Source organism: Alligator sinensis, unplaced genomic scaffold, assembly GCF_000455745.1.
Source record: "Alligator sinensis unplaced genomic scaffold, ASM45574v1 scaffold740_1, whole genome shotgun sequence".
In the NCBI taxonomy this organism is placed as follows: domain Eukaryota; kingdom Metazoa; phylum Chordata; order Crocodylia; family Alligatoridae; genus Alligator; species Alligator sinensis.
The window spans coordinates 1,049,538-1,071,779 of NW_005841964.1; the positions used below are offsets into that span (position 1 = coordinate 1,049,538).

The following is a 22,242-nucleotide window of genomic DNA, read 5'->3' on the forward strand; positions in this document are numbered from 1 at the left end:
AATATCATTCTGTCCTACAGCTTCAATTTGATGAAGTTTTTGTCTAGAATTTGGTGCCATAATAAACAGTCAAAGGTACATATTTCCTCCTTTCCATTTTCAGTGCATATATAAATATACCACCTTCTTCTCTGAACCTATTGTTAGTAAGTATCTTTGAATTCAACAATAGATACTGTTGAGCCATGAGTGAACAATAGATATTTTTTCTTTTATTTACCTTTGTCTGTGCTCCTTGGTAGAATATCTGAAGTCAATAGTCTTGCCAGCTGCTCGGAATCAAAATACTGGGCAGTTCCCATTGATTTAACAGTAGTGCATTCATGTTAGTTAGACACTGACATGATTGCTGTCTGATTTAGTGCTTTTTTCATTACCAGAAAGAAGCAACTGTAATTGGGAAAATAAGAAGAGAGAAGAGGGAATGGGAGAAGATAAAGTTATTGTTTTTCCCTGAGCCACTCCCTCTCCTCTCCTCTGTCACCACATAGCACTCTATGGGGCCAAGTCCTGCAAAGCACTGAATTTCCTGAAAGATTCTGTGACTTTCAACTCCCATGAAAGTTATCAAGATTTTAAGGATACTACCCTACCCATTGTAAAATGGAGCCTTATTCCTGTGGGGTTGATCTTGGAGTTCACCAACTACACTAAGAGTCAAACCATACACTCTCATATGCCATGGAGGTTTATAGCATGCCCTTGCAGCATACTTATTCCCTAAAACAAGAAAGAAGCAGACTTTTTTTCTTAAAAGATATTTCATGGAAAATCACACTAACTGCTTGTTATCAAATATATTTAGGTTTCCTTTTCTTTGTTATTTAATTTTCTCCCTACATCTTTTTCTTTTTTCATATTGACCAGGAAAACCTATATTCTGCCTAGATCCAATGACATCATGGTTCCTTGGCATAAACTCAGTTCACTGCTGAGTCCTACATACAGTTATTCTTACATTGGAAGATATTTTCTATGATAATTGATAAATCATGAAACTACATTCACTTATACTTTCAAAATTTCATCTCTTCTAGAGAAATCTGAGCCCATACTTCCTAAAATCCTGAGCCAGGAAAGCCATATGTCACAGGAAAATTAACCTTACTGTTCTCTTATGACTGACAGAAGAATCATCTTATTGAGGTAGTTTTATTTGTCAGCAGATCAATAACTTCCTAAGATATGGCTCTCTCATGGTATCAGACTTCATCCATAGCCATTAGATTACAGCTGTCCAGTATGATAGACCCTACAGTTAACAGCCTATGAACTATTTGCTATATGTGCACCATGAAAAAGGTTTTGGAATCCATACCATTTTGATTCAATCATATGTTCTCCTCCTGGGGATTTTTATTTTCACTATATCCTCAGCTTTAATAACAGTATATAGACTCCAGAGAATAGGAATGGAATTCTTTAAAACCATTTGTAGGAAATTAAGGGATTGAAATGCACTCTGTAATACAGAATGTTTTCCTTTCCAGCATATGACAAATCTAATATACTGGGCATGTGCTTGCTTTTAAACACCTGTGTATATTTCATATATGCCACCTTCTAACCCCTTATCTCCATGAAAACCAGATGTTAATAGTCTTTGAATCAGTTGTCTATGGTATGAACATCTCTTCTTGTATATGCTGTCAGACCAGCATATAATTTTGTGGAAATTAAGTATATATCTAGATTTATATGATTTGGCTGCATTAAATAGAATTTCAGAGCTAATCTAGGAACAGATTTAGATTTATCAGCAATTCTGTAACTTTTGGAGGAATTCCAATGTCTGATGGAAGATATCAGATGAATTAACAGGCACCAAGGAGGTAAACCATTCTTCACATCAAGCAGAACACAGGTTTTCCAATATTTCATGGTTTTTCCAGAGAGTTTTGGGACCTGTATAAGACTAAACTCTCACTGTAGATGTATTGATTCGGGCCCACAGGCAAATTCCCACTAACATCTAAATGTAAAAGTCTCTTGTGTGTAAATAATACTATAAATGACATATAATGACATATGCACATGCCCACATGGAGGCTTCACCCACCACCACAATTCAGTCACCATTATTATGAAATCTAGTTGTTATTTGACACCCCATATTGTATTATGGACCTACATAGCAAATACATTTACACCAATATGATTTATCAGGCCATAGCTGCTTGCAGTTGACTTTATCAAAGCACTCTGCCATTAGGTGGCATGGGAGCATGTAATAGAACATTTACCTATAGCAACTGGATAGCCTAAGATTGAAACAGACAGACAACTCCTAGACCACTTTGACTTAACACCACCATATTTTTATACTAATTTTTCTCAGGGTAATTTTACCTAGATTTAAGGCATATATACTTGTGCAGGAGTTTAGGTCACCTGTCCATTCCTTATTCACACTAATGTAAAGGCTGATTATATTGGTTAAAATGTAAGAAAAGTGTCCAGGCCATCTACTGATGAAAATTGTTGTGGCTCCATTAAATTTAATGCAGTTATGCCAATGCATATTTTTTCTATCAAAGTGCTCTTTATAACACCATCCTGCCTGACATCCTCATAGTTACTTTAAACCAAACTCTTTCCATCTCTTGCTTCAAACATTTTTCAAAAGCTTCTTTATTCTATAAGGCATTCCCATTAAACTGTGCTTTATCAGCTTGAGTTTGTTTTGCCAAGTATAGTTCTACATTGTAAAAACTGTGACTTTATACTGGGGCAAAGATCATTTCTGTGGCATAGTTCACCTATTATGCAGTGTTGTACATGCAGAAGGCACTGAGAGTAATAACATAACTTCTTTTTGTGAATAATAGCAGTCTCCATCTTCTAAAAAACAGTAGAAGAATATATATCATGAAGCTATCACAAGTCTCAGTTTTAAAGGCTCATTGTTTGTCTTCCTTTCTCTCTAAGTACTAAATGGAGTGTTGAATTTCCTATTCAGTTTCCTACTCCTACAAATGTACAATAGATATTCAGGTCCATTTTTCTTTCAGCGATACTGTGTATACATATGCCATTGTTCCTAGGGGCACAACTTCCTAGGGTGCTCAAGATACAGTTTTCTGTAATCAACCTTGTAGACCTTGTCCACAGGCCCCATTCACACTCTCATGCATCCAGCCAAATGGATGCAGAGGGTGGAGGAGCTCAGAACACCTCAGTTCCTTCTCACTGTCACCACCATCAGCTGAGCCATTTCTCTGCAGCTCTCTGTCAAAGTATTGTTTGTAAATGGCCTGTTGGTACTAGTTTTTTGGTGCACTTAGCAATAACTAGAAAATTAGCATTAAGATAAGCTCTTTTTCATTCTTCCTGAGCTAGGAACTATATTTTATTTCTTTATTTCTTTCAAATTTGTATTTGGTACCAGGTGTTCAAAATATCAAATCATAAATCTCTGGGTTTCTTGTCTCACAATATGGTCAAGCCCAGGAATGATGGCCAATCAAGATATTAATCTTACTTCAGAAACACTCGCATCCATAATTGCTTCCAATATTAACAGATCCTTTCCCAAAAGGACTCAAAGCCTTTTCACTTGAGCAGTCTGTGTGTCCTGACTCAGACTCTACTTTCCTCGATATCAAAAAAAAAAATGCTGGGAATTGAATTTTATCAAAATCAGTGCTTGTGGCTTCATTATCTAATACCACTGACCTTCCTGACAGAGCACCTTCTATGCAACCAAAACAAGTCCTACTAAAAGCATACAGAGAGATGTCAATCATCTTTTCCCAGTGCATTTGCCAATCCCCATGGGACATCTAAGCTTTCTGATAGGGAAGATGAATCAAATCTTCAAATCTGGTATTGGCTGAATTAAACCAGACTTCCCTCAGGCCCTTCCTGGTTCTGTCACTCTTATTTTAACTCTCTCCATGCAGAGATGTGTGCATCATTCTTCAATGGCACGGATGTCCTCTATACCTGCATCAGCACTGTTTTTTGATTCTGCCATAGAACCAGAGTCAATTCAGGTTCAGGCTGCAGCTTCTTGGGTACAGACTCCAACGCCTTCTACTTATCATACCCACCATAACTTGTACCACAGCTTCCCTCCAAGTGTCAGTTTCAACAGCTCTCTCAGTACTGATATCAACAGGCATCCTGGTGTGCTCTGATATTAAAAAATCCCAATTTTTTGGATATAAAAACCCCCAAATCCCCATTTTTTCATGATCAAAATGAAATGCCACTATAGTTCACTAGTAGCATTTCATTTTAATCATGGAAAAATGGGGATTTAGGCTTATTTTTCTATATCCAAAATTTTTTTTTATTAGAGAAAACCAAGATCCTTGCTAATATCTTACCCTCACTGACATTAGTATTATGTATGTTACTTAGCCTTCAGATTTTCTGGAACAAGCACAGAGGATGCTGTTATGTAAGGCAGAGTTCAGCAACCTACAGCCCACCAAGCAAATTTATTTGGCCCAAAGAGGTGGGCATCAGTGACAATTTGGCAGCAAGGGAATGGGTAGCAATTCGAAGGCACTGAGAATTGGTGGCAGTTCAAGGGGAAGATGTAGAATAAGGAAAGCAACAGCTGCAGCTGGATCAGAAGTAGTTTGGGATTTGTTTTTACTTTATCTTATTTTTTTCCCCCAAACTACAAATGCAGAGTCAAATATTTATATTCCCAAGCTCGAGTAAAAATACTACAGGAATAATACAAAAAAGGGCAAATGAACAGAACTTATTCCAGAAGCTAATAAGTATATATTTTAAAATCAAATACCTGTACTGTTTAAAGCCCGATTTTCAGTGCCTGACTTTCCATTCCCAGATATTTAGTCATATATATTACACTCATTGTGAATTACTGGTGCTATTCTCTGTGTTGAACATCTAATGTCCTAACTACAGATGTTGATACATGCAGATTGTTGTAAGTATCTAACTAAACTACAATTAATTTTGTTTCACAATTTATTCGTAGTCATAAAAAATTGTGGATCCACTTGCATCCTACTTCTACGAGTAGAAAGTTGTACCAAAAATATCCATCAGTACCCATGAAAATAAACATGGTAATTATGTATAGAACATGGAGATTATCTAGTCCCACATGATATAGCTGGAGGAAAGAAAAGTTCTTTTTTGCTCAATAACTTAAAATTCTTTAAGTACGCAGCAGCCATCTCATGCAATGGAAAGAAGGTATTGACTAGTTCCCCTCATAATGATGGAGGTTAGGAACTAAGCAAAAAAATCCTACAGATACTCTGGAACCAGACCAAGAATATTTCAAGCATAAATTAAAGAACCTCAGAGACAATGCAATGGCTAACTTTCAGCCAATTAAGGGAATACAAAGCAAATTTGATGCCTAGACACTATTTAACATAAGTCAATTTATTTCAGGAATTTCTGCACCTTTTATAATCTATAAATTAATATATCAGGAAACATGGCCAAAAAATAATTGTGTTCAATCCTAAAAGCGACAAAAGTCATGAATCAGGGTATCATCATTTACTCTGTGAGAATTTACTTAAGATAAAAATGCATCCACAAGTAGAAGCTGAACCATCAATGTCATTAGGTGGTTTATAACAATCATCCCATAAAAAAGAATTTTTGAAATGTTGTCAGCTTTTTTGGTATACTTTATGCATCAAGCCATACATACCAACTTTGTCTTTGTAACTGCATCCTATGCCACAAATATGGTTATACTTATTTTCAGCTTATAAAGCCCTGTGTTAATTTAAGAAGCTCAACAGATAAACTCTAAGGTCCCGATTCAGAAAAGCGCTTAGAACTTTTCATCTCTATTTAGTACATCATCTTGCTTATGTGCTATTTAAACAAAAACATAATTTCTTGCATGCTAAGAATTAAGCCTACTCCTATATGTTTTACTTCATGGTGGCCTAATAAGTTGAGAAGGATCACTCTCTGCTCTTTTTGTGGGTAATTCTTGCCTTTGATGTCAAAATAGCCACCAAAACCTGTGTTATGTAACCTCCATAGCTCTCATTTTAAAATGTAGTGTCTGTTCCTTCACTATGTTTAACTGGAGGCTTTCAAATTTGCAATCCAGCTTCCTTCACATGCAGATATTCAACCGGCATTCAGTAGCGTCCTTGGTGCTCTCCATCAGCATGCATAGTTTAAAGCATGCTGCTTATAGGCTGTTGTGGTGGAGGGAGTGGGGTTCCAGGTGCTTTCCTTTTCCATTCAAACTATACAAGAAAGTTGAAAATCAGTGATTATGTAAATGCCAGACAAACACTCCTGAGAGTTGTCTTAAGCTAAGGAACCACCAATTGGTAGAACAAAGTTCTCATGATTGTGCAGTTAATGTGCCTCAACCTTTGTCTATAGAAACCATTTAAAACCTGAAAAGATAATCTCTTTATAAGATGGTTCAGCTTTTGTGCTCACTTTGGAGACCATTCATAAGATTGCTGGCAATGGTGGATGTGCTGAAAACTCACGTAATTGTCATGCCTTAACATAACTTTAACTTCACCTGAGTCCAACCACAAAATAATTTTCTTCCATTGTTTCTTATTCAGGAGAGAGAATGTCAAACTGTATTTAATTTTTAGCCACAATGAAATAGGTTTAAATTTATAACCAGAAGGTATAAGTATCTTTATTAATACTCATTTCTCAAATAGTTCCTATAATGATAAGTTGACTTTCTATGCAGGACTCATATTTATTACCAGGATATCAATGAAAACTGAAGCTTCAAATCTTTGAATGAGCTTGTAATCAGTCTTGAGCTTGTAATCAGTCAATGAAAACTGAAGCTTAAAATCTTTGAATTACACTTGTAATCAGTCTTTTTCTGTGAAGTTTGATTATAATCTAAAACATTTTTCTCAGGTCTTTCAAGGATGTGGCCAACCTAAACCAGCACCTGCTTTAAGGTCTTCCCGCTCTGTTCCTGAGAACTTCAATACCCGCTTCAGGCCATACAATCCAGAGGAGAGGCCAACAACAGCAGCGGGCACGAGTTTAGATAGACTGGTAAGTAATGGAACATTTACTGTCTTTTCATACTGTGCTAGCAGAGATGGAGAGAATTTGTTTGGAAAATGCACTTATAACAATCTTTAATATTTTGATTATTACTGGATATAGTTACAATGTAGAATTTGCAAAGCCTACAATAAGCCAATGTCTTTTTTCATTGAGAACATCAAAGAAATAAGTACAAATAGGACTCAGTTTGACATATTAAACATGAGAGGTGACAGGATCAATCCCACAAGTCAAGAATTAGATTGATGAATCAAAGAAAGCACTTTTCAATAGAATCTTCCTTTGAAAAAAATATCTAAATCAAATTAAATATTAAATTAATTCAACAGCCAGTTTTTCAATAAGTACATATTATTTATGATGGTACATTTCTCATTAATCTGCTATGGTTCCTTTCTTAATGTGGCCATTTGTAAATTTACCATCTCTGTGTACACCGGTTTTAGAAACAGAATTTTGATCAGCTTGAACTTCACTATTCACTAATTGTGCTTTACTTTTCAGTCATTTAAAAACAATCCTCTTAATGTAAGGTTATTCTAGTTAGAACAAGTCAGTGGATTCCTATCTCACACTTCAGTGTTCCTGCTATTTATGCACCTAAAGTTTTACAGATGAATAATTATTAATGCGCTGTTAATATTGCTTCAGCATTTATCTTGATGTAAAGCTAACAGATAAAAACATTAGTGTTATAAAGCACCTGAACCAAAGCTGATTGCATTGTGTTACCTCAGCTTGCTAAACCACTTGCTGAATGCTTGTACAGCATGCCTATTGTGACTTATTTCATACATTTTAGTTAAAATCATAAAATGAGAATCATAAGCTTAAATTGGTTGGAGCTGGTTCCTGATGCACAGATCAGTTTTAATATTTAATAAGAAAATGTAATATGCTTCTACTTCAAGTCAAGATCAAGCTTTCTACTTCATACAATCATTTTAACTAGCTACTAATTAAATTAGCACTCAAGTCTTTCCTATGGTCTATATCCATAATGGATCTTACTCCTTCATTTTAATTAAGTTAAAGAATACACATGACATTTCAAGTCAAGACATGGGCTTCTCCTACACTGTAATGACAGAAATAAACATTTTTTGGTGTTCATTACTTCTGATAAAAATGAAACCTGTTTTCCTATAAAATAGAAGTATATTTTGTTTCTGTTTCTGTGATAGGTTGTTATTATCTTTCCAGAGCAATGAAAAGTTAAAAAGTACTATGTGTTAAAAAGTAACATCTTAAAAAGTACCGCTTTCAACTAGGGGCTTAGGGTACAATCCTAATCCCATTGAAGGCACAGGCAAAAATATAATTGTCTTAGTGAGATCAGAATTTAACTCTTAGCCTGATACTCCCAGTCTTACATTCTGTGTAGCTTCATTGATACAGATATAGAACTGGGCTATAGCTAACTGAAGGCACATGAAAGCCAAAGGATGCTTAGGATGAATTGGAATTAAGGCACAGGATGTGACTGGAGGGAAAAGTTAAGTCAAGTTGGTAGTGAAACTACTGCTATGTACTTAAGAACAGGTAAGGTATTTGACCACTAAACATTTCAGAAGCATTCCTTATGCGTGTAATAAGATTACCACTAGAACCATTTATATCTTCTAGTAATTAAAAACAAATTATTGTACATAGTAAATACAGTAGTCATGCAGTAGCAGCTTTTTTTTTTCCTCAATGGCTGTAACTAAGGCACACTTCCAAGGCAGACAGAACCTTATTACCCTAGTATCCTCCTTGACATTCAGTGGAGAAGGTACTTGACCAGATCTGATTTCTTAACAAAGAACAACTTTATTATTACCATTCTCACTTGAAAAAGCGTTACATCTAAATAAAGACTCTTCTTCCTAGTGACATTTGATTGTAAACTGTTCTTTGCCTGTGTAATTAGAAATAACAGTAATGTAAGTGTTACCCCCTTTTGAACCCAGTCCAACACCCACTGAAGTGAGAGCTTGCCACTGACTTTAGCAGGACTTGTGAATCTAATGTAGGTTAGTGATCTATAAGGTTTTATTCCAGAATTATAATACTTCAGCAGTATTTGTAAAAGGATCATTATCTGTATCGTAAACCAGATAGTTTAAGTTTCCCAGAAATATTTTAATAGTGTTCCTTTTTTAAAAAATATTATCACAAAAAAGACTGATATACCTGAACAAAATGTTTACATTGCTTACAGATGCTAAAAGAAGACAAGAAAAGCCTCACTTTACCAAAAGTAACAGCGGTACACAATATCTGTATAGATCAGGAACTTCAGCAGGGCTTTTGATGCTTTTGCTCTAAAGCTTATTCAATCAGCCAGAAAAGCCCCACTCAAGCAGCAGATCTATATAGACATTGAGCGAGCCAGGTCCAACTAACATGATGCCTCTTCTGGGCATGCACTGGGCTTGGCGTGGACACCGAGTTTAAAGTAAAGTCCCAGTTTTTGGGGATTTTAATGTCTGTAAGCAGCTAAAATGTATGATTTGATGATTTCCAGTTTGTGGGATGCTCTCTCTCAATTATTTAATTAATATGAATGCAGAACAACAGTGTGACATATTGTTTGGATCGCAGCATACCACAAATCAAGCTTCTTTTGAAATCGTTTTTTTTCCCAAACAATATAAAAAATAACAGAAATCTAGGAATATCTGTCTCTTTTGCATCAGCTTTTTCTTGTGTTACACATACCTATTCAATAGTAGACTGACGCTTTTACTAACCTGTCTTTAAGATTTCATTTTCAACATACTGTCAAATCATTTAACTTTAAAATATCAAAACAAAGTCCAAATGTAAAGCTACATAGAATCTAAGAAGTAAAGTGACAAACAATTCTGGTTTAATTCGAGGAACAGTGTAACAGTATGTTTTCAGAACAAAATGTTTTGCATTTTAAGCATGTACAACTGCATAAAGTGACCCAGATTTTCAAAAGTACTTGGTGCCCATTTTGGGGGCAAGATTGTCAATAAAGCTCAGCTCCCTTTCAGAGATAGCATTTTCCAAACAATAAAGCTCCAAACAGCTTCCATTAAGTGACTAAATGTCATACACTTTTCTATGATTCTAAATATAAGCTGTTAGGTGCACAGCTCTTTGAAAAATATGTCCCATTCTCTTTGACTTAACCTATTTGATGCATCCACTACTTTCATTAAAACAGAAGCCAATTCATGTCTATGTGGCACACTTACAGGGCTAGGCAGCAGCCAGGAGCATCCACATAGCACTGCAAGCTGGCTAATTAGTATGCAGGCAGGATAACTATCCCTGTTACTCAACACTACTAATTTGCCAACCCACGAGGCCATAACACCTACACTGCTTCTAATTAGGAGGCAACCCACGTGGAGCATCATGGTATATGTGAGGACACTTATGCTTGGCATGGTAAGTTTATCATATAGACATGTGCAGGGTGAATCATGTACTATTAAATTAGCTGCATCCAGTGGCATTTTAACAAATAGCAAATAAACAAGTATAAGGCCTGGGAATGTGAAAATGAAATATCAGAAAGTATGTTGACATGTTCTTGACTTAAAGCTCACCAAATATACTTATGGAGTCACCGAACATCCATATCTGAGTTCTGCTGTGGGGTTCACTTTTTTTACTTTGGAAATGTGTTGTCTAAGAATTCACATTTACAAGGGACTGCTCATGAAGATGAATGCTCTTCAAAGTAGTTACCTGTTCAGTATAACCTGTTGTTTTTTTCTGTTCCCTGAATCTGTTTTCCCCTTGCTTCCCAGAGGACTATCTGGAGGACAATGCAACATGGTGTAAGCTTTGCTATTCTTACTCTTTATTTCCATTCCCATTTGTCTTTGTGCAATCTTGCTGAACAAACTACCACTCTTAGTTTCATCTCTACCATCTTTTTCTTTGTTTGTCTGTAGACTAACCTACAAGCTATTCCTTCTGTCATTTTAAAAAAGCTCATTGAATTGTGAGGAGTGCTTGGAGTTTTTCCCTAACTAATTATGGTTGATGCTAAGGGAGTGCATGACAGGAAATGAATCACTCTAGGAGTGCCCCATTCATATACTCTTCTCCTAAACCATCTTCTACTTGTGACTGTTGGAAACAAGTTATTGAACTAGATGGACCATTGGTCTGACCAAGTATTGTGTTCTTTATGGTCTTATACTCCTTTTCAGGACAAATCTCTCTTCCAAAGGTAGTTTCTGAGTGAGAGAGTGGGAGCATCTACACAAAACGCTTAATACAGTTGCCTAATTAGCTCTGCATAAAGCATCACTGTCACCATGTGTAGAGCTATTAGGCCAGAGTAAACTAATTAATTCCTCCATATGTTAGTACAACCTGACACAAGTACTATCCTATGGCAGTTTCCTCCACTGCAACTCACATGTAGACAGCAACTGGGGCTGGCTGGGGCACAAGGGTACTACAGTGTGGGGTTCTGCCTGCCCACTAGCCCCACACATGCCCAAGTCAGCCCCTCTGCAGCATGTTGAGCTCAGGGGGAGCAGCTTCAGGCTAGCAGGCAGACCCCCTGGATCCACTGCCACCTGGGACTTCTCTGCCCCAGCTCAATGTGCATGTGTAAATGCTGTGTCTAGGAGCAATAAACTCAGGCATGAGCTGCAGAGGAGTCTATTCAGCCACATTAATTTGACACGTAGACACACTCAGTGTGCTCTCTCAGGGTGAAGAATCAGGCCTATTGAAGTTCTAGGCAGAGAACCTGCTTCCTGGAAATGATTGATTTTCATGCAACACTTGAATCCCCTTGGATACAACACATATGGCATTCTCAGAGGAACACAGTAGAGTTCAGACAGAGACCTGAGGTGTATAATGCCAGACTGCTCTCATTTAACAAAGCTTCCCCTAAAAACAAGCTGCAGCATGGCATTGGTGGCATGATGGAAAAAATAAACTCCATAGGGTTGATTAGCTTGGAACAGTGGTAAAACTAGAGCTGGTCAACTGAGGCAGCTTTCCCAAGCACCAAATTGGGGACACAGACAGGGGGAAAAAATACCGGCTGCCACCAGGTACCTGGCCACATCATTACACCTCTGTTTTGGAATGAATGGCTTTAGTTTGTGAGGGAGGACATGAAAGCTTTACTCCTTCCCCACAAGGGAGTTGATGTACTGCTAAAGGTACCACACATCATGGAACACTTTCCATGGAGATAGGCACCTAAGAAATTGACTGAGATATTTTGGGGGTGATTTGTATTCAGGTAAACTGCAGACAAGCATAGACAAGTGCTTTAGCATACACCCAGACTGAAAACATAGTCCGTTCATGTTCTTTGCTATTAGTACGTGAGTACATTGGATTTTTCTTTGTAGAAAATCACACTGTATTATGCCTTTTACCTGTCTTTCAGGAAACAAAAGCAAACAACACCCCTTAACCCTCTACCAGCTGCGCGCGCGCACACACACACACCTTATTAAGCAAAATTCTTTACTCTAGAGTTGGTCTGGGTGAATTTTAAGTGTACATTAGTGCATTTTCAAGTTTGATTACTTAATGATTCTTGCCGTAATAAGGAGCTCAAGGGCAGCTGAAGAAATCTATTGTGAACCATTTGCTTCCCAAAGTTCCAGAACTACATGAAGCAGAAAATAGAACTGAAGCAATTAATCTGTCCTGCTTTTTAGCCAAAAACTGATAAAATTGGAAGGACAATTTACTTTGAGCATTTTGATTTGAGTCTCCTAGGAAATCCTCTGGTGAACCCCTGGTTTATACATTTTGGTTTTGTTTGAATCCATTTAGTCCAAACTTGAGAAATGTTAAATGTATGCAGTTATATCACAGAGTATGCCCGAGTGAGACATTTTGAACGTTTAATTTTTCAATAGACTGTAGAGGATAATCCAGTAGAAATATAATTTACAGGTTTAAAAAATTAAATCTAGTGTTTCTAAAACTGCAGAGCAGGTATTATTTTCTAACACTATTTGCATATGCGGCTCACAGGAATGGATATGAGCACAGGGCATATAAAAGTCTTGGTAATTCAGAAGGTGCCAATTGCAGCTCTGAAGTCAGAAGATAACAGGTTCAAAGAGTTGTTACACAAGCCAAATTACCTCCCATACGACTATAGCCTCAGACCAGTTGAATGCTATTCTGTTGGAATTTCCACTTCTTTATGCATGATATTAAGTAGCAGATATGTACTTTATGGATATAATCAAGGCTAAGGTTTACATCTCATTCAAACAGACAGATTCCATTTACTACCCTAGAGTTTGTGCTGTTGTTGTTATTAGCTGTTTGTGAGAGGTATACATAATGAATAAAATATATTCGGACATATTTGATGTGCTCATGCGGTATTAAATTTAGGTATCCTTTTCCTTCCTAAAATAGATGTTTGTTTAGTATCTTTTGGAGGGGCAGGTGCAAAGTGTTTTGGTTTTGAAGTTTCTGTGTCATAGCAGTATCATAATAAGCTTAAGTTTGTACTATCGTTTTCCCCACATAGTTAATACCAGTTTCAGGAGGAAAAGGCAGATGAGTGATAGTAGCTGTCAAAATTCTCCTGGGAGACCTGCCGGAGCTCTTTTTTTTTTTTTTTTTAATCGTAATATTATTCCATCGGCCAACTGAAGGGTTCTGCCTGCTGCTGAATCTGATACATTGCATTTCTAAAGTGTGAGGCAGTTACTAAGAAAATGCTTTATTATAGTATCTGCCCATCTGTAGGTGAAATGGGTCAGCCCACTGTTCATACCCTGCTTGGCATGAACAGCTGGAAAATGGCCTTCAACTATAATAGCAAAACAAGTTCTCCACCTTAATTAGTTCTCAGAAAACCACACAAGACTGGGCTTGCTTGCATAGTGTACTGTGGGTTGAATAATTATGGGCTGACAAACTCCCTCAATGACAACAGCTCTTGTTTGAACCTTGTCTAAAAATGAACTTGCTAGTGTGGCTGAACTTTCTTTATCTGTTGGGTGTGAAGCCCCACTGAGCAATATCATCTCATTTTCAGGAATGTCTCAGGGATATAAACAACTAAAAATAAACGAGTTACAAAGAAGACAAGAAATATGAAACCATGCAAGCTGCCGACTGTTCTTTCTTGGTTACTAGACTTAACTACACACAGCAGAATGTGAAAATAGGGTATCAGTCAGGCTTCGATTTCTTTCTATTTAAGTATTATCTGGTTTGTGAGTCTGGTTGTTAATATCAAAAGAAATGTGTGTAGAATCAAATTCTGCTTCCAGTTGTACCATGGCAATCTGGAGGAACTTTTTTTCATTCCTTGGAGTTACTTTGCATTTATTGGATGTAACTGAGAGCAGTATTTGGCCCTTAACCTTCCTTTACATATCATATGGGCAAATTTTAATGGCATTCATCACTGTAGTATGCAAGTATCTAAAATGATAGTTTGTCTCCAGTAAAATCAGTTCATTCCTGGGCGTTGGAGGATGGTCTAGACTAAAGCAATAGTAATACCCCCCCAGGAAACCTAAATTAAAATCCATTACCTTGAACCTTGTGTTTCAGTTTCTGCTCAGTAAAGGAGAGGTATCTTTCCCAATATGCAACTAGATTTTATTACCAGTCTTTGAATGAATAACCTAAACAGGAAAAAAAAAATCTGTCAGTTCAGAAAAGGTTCACATTTCATTCCATATGTATACATCTCCATAATCAGAAGAAAAGGCATGTATTATTGTTCATGTTAATACAACCAAGAGCTTGTAAGCTGTGCACCTCAGCATTTTTGCAAGATATTGAGAAAATAAATATGGTTTCCAAGTTTGTCACATGGCTTTACAGTTTTTAAGTCATTCCATTTTTCAATCTTGTGAGGAAATTATTATATGATTGTGACTATCACAGTGTATCATCAGCCTGATGCACTAAAATGATTCCTGGATGGTTATTGTGAACATGGGTGACTGGTTGTGAAAGTGATATTAGTAAAAACTGTCCTACATGGACAGAAGTGGAATCTGAGGTTTACCACCAGTTGAAATGTACCACAGGGCATTGCTAGCAAACTACTGCTAGTGTCACTGCAACCTGCAGAGAACCATTCCAACAAAAAGTTAGCTGAGTATAGGTGTGAAATCAAAGCTTTGGTGACCTCCGAATTGGCCAAGAGTTGTTACACGTACAAAAGCAAAATATGAGTTAAACTAAGCTCTTGTGATTAGTGTCAGCCATTTTCAGCTATTTCAGTTTTACTAGACTGTAGCAAACAGATGTATTGTGAGATCATAATAGAAATGTGCTGCACTGGACTCCACTTATGACAGGCATTCAGCTACTGCAGACTGAAAGCTGATTTCCCAGGCCAAACATATTACGTTTAATACATTTTTCTTTGGTTGTAATGGACAAAAATTGATACTTTATGGACTTTTATGGGTATTACTAGTGCTTAGAGGGGAGGTAAAATAAAGGAACTAAAAGAGATTTAGCTTCACACGAATACTGACCCTTTTGTGAACTTTCCTTAGTCCAGTAACACTGTGAAAGATAAATATTCGATAAGTTTAGAAGAGATTGCCAACTTTCTTCTCTCCCTCTCCTTCTGTTCCCAGACCATATCAACAGAGGCCAGCAAAACTGACCTGATAGCTTCACCTTCAGCACCAAAAAGCAAATTTAAAAGTGCTTTTAAAGCAAATGTGCCCTTTTTTGAAAATGAACTTAAAATAAATGTCTTGGACCAAATTTCTCCCTGGTGTATTTTCATGGAGTTGAAGCTGCATTTGGCCTTTGATTTCCCTGGATCCAGGGATAAATATGACCACATCGAAAATAAAAGAACACTTCCCTGAGTCAGGGTGTCAAGCAGTCTCTAATTTATACAGTGAATTGCCGTGCCCATCAATGACCTACTTGCACATTGCTGCACATGTTTTATCACCTAGGAATGTAAGAGGAAAAGTGAAGGAAATATATGTGTTTTTCTTAACCTGCACTCACTTTACAAATAAACTACAGGTATTATTGAACGTTTAGAGGTAAATATTATATAAAGTACACATATCTAGATATGTAGACTATAGATAGATATATTCATTAAGAACCAGAGCCTGACTCATATTCAAGAGTATTTTATTCCACAGGTAGCCTCAGTGAAGTGAATATAACTACTGAAGTCTACAGCTATCAGAGTCTGGGGCATAGTACTGCAAGCACCTGCAGCTCCAATGAGAAAGGTGCTCATCACCCCATATGATCACCACTTTGAGGATGTGTCATTTTTGGTAGCAATAATGTTTGTGTTACTAGTAATCATCCTGTGTGTGGAATTTTTCTCTGGAGATGGATGTATCAGAAAAAGAAATGATGTCATAAAATGTCATTATATATGTGTGTGTGTGTGTGTGTGTGTGTGTGTGTGTGGCCCCTGATGGTGCTGCCACTAAAAGCAATGAGAGGTTTGCCAGATCATGCTGCCACTAAAAGCAATGAGAGGTTTGCCATTGATCTGAGTAGAAGCAGAATTCAGTCCTTGTGTAATCAGCTTTATATTAATCTTAAAGTGCTGGGGATTTTGCTTTTCGTATAACATACTTGAGCACTTGTAGGTGCTGTCAGCAAGTCTCTAGTAGAAATACTACAAAGAAAACAAGATGAAGATAAACTAACTCAAGTGAACATTGACTTTTCTTCATAAACATTAAAGAGAGAGAAAATCACCAGTATGAAAGTGGATACTACAGTGAATGCTGCAGCCATACAAGTAAAAAGCCATGGCTTGAAAAGAGTTGGTTTTTTTAAACAAAAATATCTATAATATTAGAACTGTCTTCCAGAGTTTTAGCAACAAATTACATCCCATGATAAATACTTCTAAATAACAAGGCCCAGGGAGTCAGATTTGCTTGTTGCCAGTAAAGGCAGCAGCACATTTAAAGGAAGAATATATCAGATAAAATAAATCAACCTGAAAGAAATTTTCCTTCCTCCCTCAGTGATCTCAATATGAAGCTAACAGGTATGAAAATGGAATACTTATTATCACTGTAATAATATGCAAGTAAACAGCCTGCTCCTTCAGTTACTGGGGTATTATGCTAATAGGAGTCATATGAAACCTATTTGGTTGTTAAATTTCTACTATAGTTATTAGGAAGAATCCTGGTTTTCTCTGGTTTAAAAAATCTCCAGTTTTCAGTTAAAAAAATGTAACCCCAAATCCACATTTTTCCATCATCAAAATGAAACACCTCTAATATATACATATATCTATATATTAGTGGTCTTTCAGTTAAATCATGTAAAAATGTGGATTTGGGTTAGGGTTAGGTTTTGGTTTTTTAACCAAAAACTGGGGACTTTTTTAAACCAGAGAAAACCAGGATCTCTGCTTATTACTAATGTATTATTTGCATTCAGTACCTAGGCTCCCCAGACATGCATTGGGACCACATTGTGATAAAGCTCTTCACAAACACATGAAGAAAACATGGTCCCCACCTTAAAGAGCTTAATACGATCTCCATTTTGAATGTCACAAGCTAGAAAATGTAGGCTTCCCTACCAGCCTTCACTCTTTCAGTATAGTTCTGTAAATATACTAGGCACTCAGTTAATGCAGTGTAGCTGGACAATTTAAGGTGGTATATATGCCAGAAAAGATTTCATTTTACTCATGTTAGGAAAATCCCAGTTTGGTTAGTGAGCAAGGGGATAAGGAAATTGGAAACTGGATAAGGAATCAAGAGCCAATCAGAAGTTGCACCTCCATAGGAAAAGCAATAGGAGGTGGTCTGTGCAGACCACATGCCTGTTCTTTCACCTCTTTGTGGGCTGCTGATGAGTGCCTTACGCCACCAGTTTCACTGACTGCCATGAAAAGACAGGTAAGCTGTGGCCTAATGTATTCTTCCTGATCCCTTGCACTCACTGTCGTCCTCTAGAAGAGAAAAAGGAGGGAGCAGCCCATTTTCTCAATTATGCCTGTCCCTTACACAAGCAACACAAAGATTCTTTCTACTCTGCCCAATGTTCATCCACTGTTACCAAATCTGCCCATTACTTTGGAGTGTGCTCATTTATTAGGGATAGTTTCTAGGGTCTTGGTGATTCTGTCAATGTGCTGCTTGTGTTACTATACGGAGCTGTATTTCTCCCTTCTGCAAGCCCTGACCCCCAGTGGAGCTATCTTGCAGGACTTAATCTCAATGGGCTGGGTTCCTCCAGTCACCAAATCAGTCATACACACAAACACACACAAATTAACGTGACACGCCTGACCTGGCCGGGCTGATCAGCATGGACAGGCTGACACCCTCATATGCCAAGAATCAGTTCATAAGAGCAACAATAAACTGCAGTCAGACACAAGCACACAGGTAAACAGAATCCCTCTGAATCCGGCTGGGTGTCCAGCTGACACCCTCATGGGCCAGCATTCAGTTCATAAGGGCACGTCTGAGTCAAACTGGGTCAATCAGCCTATACAAGCTGATCCCCTTATGTGTTTCAAACTCAGCACGTCCCAATCTTTGGCCTCTTGATGAGCAGACCCCACAATAATTTGGGCTTCACAGGGATCTTTAGCATAGGTAAAAGAAGCGTTGCTGCAGAGCACGGGAGGAAAGAGAAGCAGAGAAGGAAAAATATACCCAATTACTACCAGTTTGACTATAAAAGTTATTTATTGCTAAGCATATGAAATATATAATAGTACTAGTAGTAATAGACATGCAAAAGAAAAACAAACACCAACAATGACAATACTACCCTGGTTTCACTAAGTATTTGGGGAAACTTAGCTCAAGCTTAACTGATACAGTTCAGGTTCAGAAGTTTATGCCTAGAAAGAAGACAGAGAACGCTGGGATCTCACCTAGTCCACGGTACTCAGGCTGCAAAGCTGACAGGCACAGTCCGTAGCACAATCCTTGAAGAGAGAGATGATCTGTTCTTCCAGCGTCCCAAGAACGACAGGGGATGGTGTCAGCACAGGGGTTTTCTTCTTCTCCTTCTTTCCTCCTGCTTCTACTTCTTTTCCTTCCTTTTCCTCTTCTAGCAGCACACACACTTACAGATTTTTATACCCTCAGTTCAGCTGCTTCGAAGCACCCTCAGTAGTGTAAATCATTGTCTTTTCTATTGACAAGGGGTTATCTGGTTTGGACCATCTCAGGAAACTGATTGATAATCAGGAAACACTTAAGATTAGGGAGTAACCCAAATACTTGGGAGCCAGCTTGAAATTCCTATGGGTGGCAGATATACTGATGGGATATCTCATGGTTTCTTCAGGAACAATAGATAGCTTGCAGCATCAGGATTTTGGATTTTTACTTGTTGTGCACAAGCCTCAGCTTAGCATGACTTTTCCAGATCTTACTATAGTCTTTTAACAGACTTAAGACAATTATTGGGGTGCTCATAACCTTTTGTGGAGAGGACTCCCACCAGTCGTCTCGGGAAAGATATGACAACACCTGGGATTAGGGCTCCAGCAGGCTGGATGCGGGGGGAAGTCCTTAGTAAATCCAGATTAGAACTGGTCTGATAAATGCTGAGTTGGGTGTGTGTGAACATGGGTTGATTAACATTGGAAGCACAGATTTCCCATCATGCAGTGCTCTCCTGCTTCTCTGGTCCCAGAATTCACTGCAGCCTCTGCTTCAGGCTTTCTGTTTTCCATCTCTCATGTAAATGAGACCTAGGGCAGTTGATTCACTCGTCACCCTTATCTGGTGAGGGTCTTAGGTGCATCTCTCACTGCATCTTAATCAGTTTCGTTTAGGTAGAGGAGGGGGAGGGGGGGGGGGGAGTCCTTTGTGAGTCAGACAGACTGTATCCTGTGCCCTGATTGCCCAAGAATACAGAGCTGAGACGTAACACCACGTAAGGGCCTTTTTACTCATTATACATGAAGAATGCTACTGTTCTCCCTATCTGGCCAATCCTTTCCCTCTTACCCATGTTGAAAAATCCTCTACTCAGTGGGTGAATCTACACACACAATTAATTTGAAACAATAAGCTCCAGAGCAGTTTGAGCTGGAGTAAACTACTCCCAGGCACAGTGTCTACACATATACCTGGGACAGCAGCAATTTGAGCCACAGCAGAGCAGTTTATACAAGGGCTGCTCCTGCCCTGCTGGCAGGGGACACATGGGGTGGCCCCAGGCTCCAGGTGGTGGCATCAGGCAGTGGAGGAGCTGGCTGGGGCACAACAGTGCTGAAAGTGCTAGGTGGGTAGGTGGCACGTAGCTAGGTGGCAGGGAGGACTCTAGCCCCCTGCTGGCTGGGCTGACTAGGCTTAATTTATACCCATGGTCAGCATCTACACTTGTGTTTAATTGCAATTAATTACCCTGTCATAAGATAGTACTGTCCCCAACAGTCCCTGGCAGTACTATCTTACAGAGGCATTAATTACTTTACTGTAGCCTGATAACATTGAGCATACAGATGGTGACACTTTACTCCACAGCTAATTAACCTGGATCCTGGTTTTCTCTGATAAAAAAAATCCCAAATTTTTGGGTTAAAAGAAGTAACCCAAAATCCACATTTTTCCATGATTAAAATGAAATCCCACTTATATAAGTTTCACTTTGAACATGAAAACATGGATTTGGGGTTACTTTTTTTAACCCAAAAAGTGGGGATTAATTTTTTTTATCAGAGAAAATCAGGATCTCTGGTGATGATAAATAACAACTTTGAAAATTGTTGGGTTTTCCTCAGCACTGATTTCACTTCTGACTATAATTTTATCTGGTGCTTAGCTTTTATTTCATTCAGTGTCAATTTGCTGCTATGCTTTCTAATGAAGACAGTGATAGTTATTACAGTCCAGGATAATGAGTTACTTCTAACAAAGATCAAGGGCCCAACCTTTATGCATTTTCCTCATTTTTGAGGTTTAGCAGATTAAATTGTCTAGACTAAGGAAATTTACACAAATGTAAAAACATCTGCAAACCCTGAATGTCGGCACATTGCACTGGCAGGATTTACCATGGTAACTTACCAGGATAAGTTCATCAAGCCTTGCCTGTTATCAAAACCCAGCTGGAGCAGAGAATCCCAACTATGGATCTTTGGACAGCTATTAAAAGTCAGAGTCAAGTTCATCTGGAGGTAAAGAGTGAATGGGTCTGTCAGAAATCAAGGCCTAATATATTGATATAAAAGGAAGATGGGTGGATAAAGCAGAGTAAAAAAAGGTTCTTTTTTTTATTACCACCATTTAAATGTCTTTCTGATGTATAAGATATATTTGTTAAAATGAGATCCTGATATTCCACATTGTGTGCTCAACTCCTTATATGTCTAACATGTCATGTTTGCTTAGTCAAAGCAATTTTTCTGCTCCACTCTGTTTTATAGGGTCAACCTAGTCTGAGTAAATCAAATTGTCCTACCTCTCTTTCATACATCATCATTTAGAATCATCAACAATTCCTCTTCAGGTACTCAGATTTGCTTTCTTTTATAGTATCTGTTTATTGTTGGGTGGTGATTTGGGAAAGATAAGGGAAACCACATGATTTTCATAGGGCAATCAGGGAATCTATGCTAGTCTGACACTGACTTATTTTACAGAATGTAAGTGACCCCAGGAAATATTTACAAGGCTGGATTCCATCTTTTCTACTGGGGCAGCCCTGGAGTGTGGAGCAGAATAGTACACTCATTTGAACAGACATGAGTTGTTCTGCCTACCTAGTATACATGCAGACCGGGAGGTTCAAAGTGCCTGAGAGTTTTGTCACGTGGTTACTTCGTATGCGTTTTATTTCGATCATAGTAAGTGTTACCAACATTTAATTTGTTCTGAGAAGTTTCATGGTAATTCCTACCCAGTCAGGTCGTCCCACCCAGATCTCTGATGCTGGCAGTCAGCAATGAGAGGCACAGGAAGCTGAGCCTGGGGAGAGGGTGCTGCCCCTGCCACTGGATCCAACTGGCGTCTTGGGATCCAAACCAGTTGGAGATCCTGGTGAAGCCCATGGGGTGGAACCAACAATCAGCTGATTTTTGGTTCTACATCAGAGTCCTAGCTCCAGTAGTCCCAGAGCTGGAACTGACAATCAGCTGTTTTCTGGCCTCAACCTCAGGAACCAATGGAACCAGTTTTAGACTCTTTTGTAGCTCTGGGACTGGGGTCTCGAGTCCCAGGGCCACAATTAATTATGTTATCTCCGTGGAACAGTTTGGCAGTAGCTCAACGTGAGTTACTTAATACAATCTGGAGATAC

General features: G+C 38.2%; 1 protein-coding gene across 1 annotated transcript in view; it reads left to right on the forward strand.

Annotated features, from left to right (window-relative positions):
- The window catches only part of GPC6 (glypican 6), a 1,120,836-nt gene that overhangs the window by 1,023,236 nt on the left and 75,358 nt on the right, over positions 1 to 22,242 (forward strand). Inside the window, exon 7 of the mRNA XM_014518541.1 lies at positions 6,862 to 7,005. Within this exon, the coding sequence (XP_014374027.1) occupies positions 6,862 to 7,005 (144 nt within the window). The remainder of the gene's footprint in view (positions 1 to 6,861; positions 7,006 to 22,242) is intronic.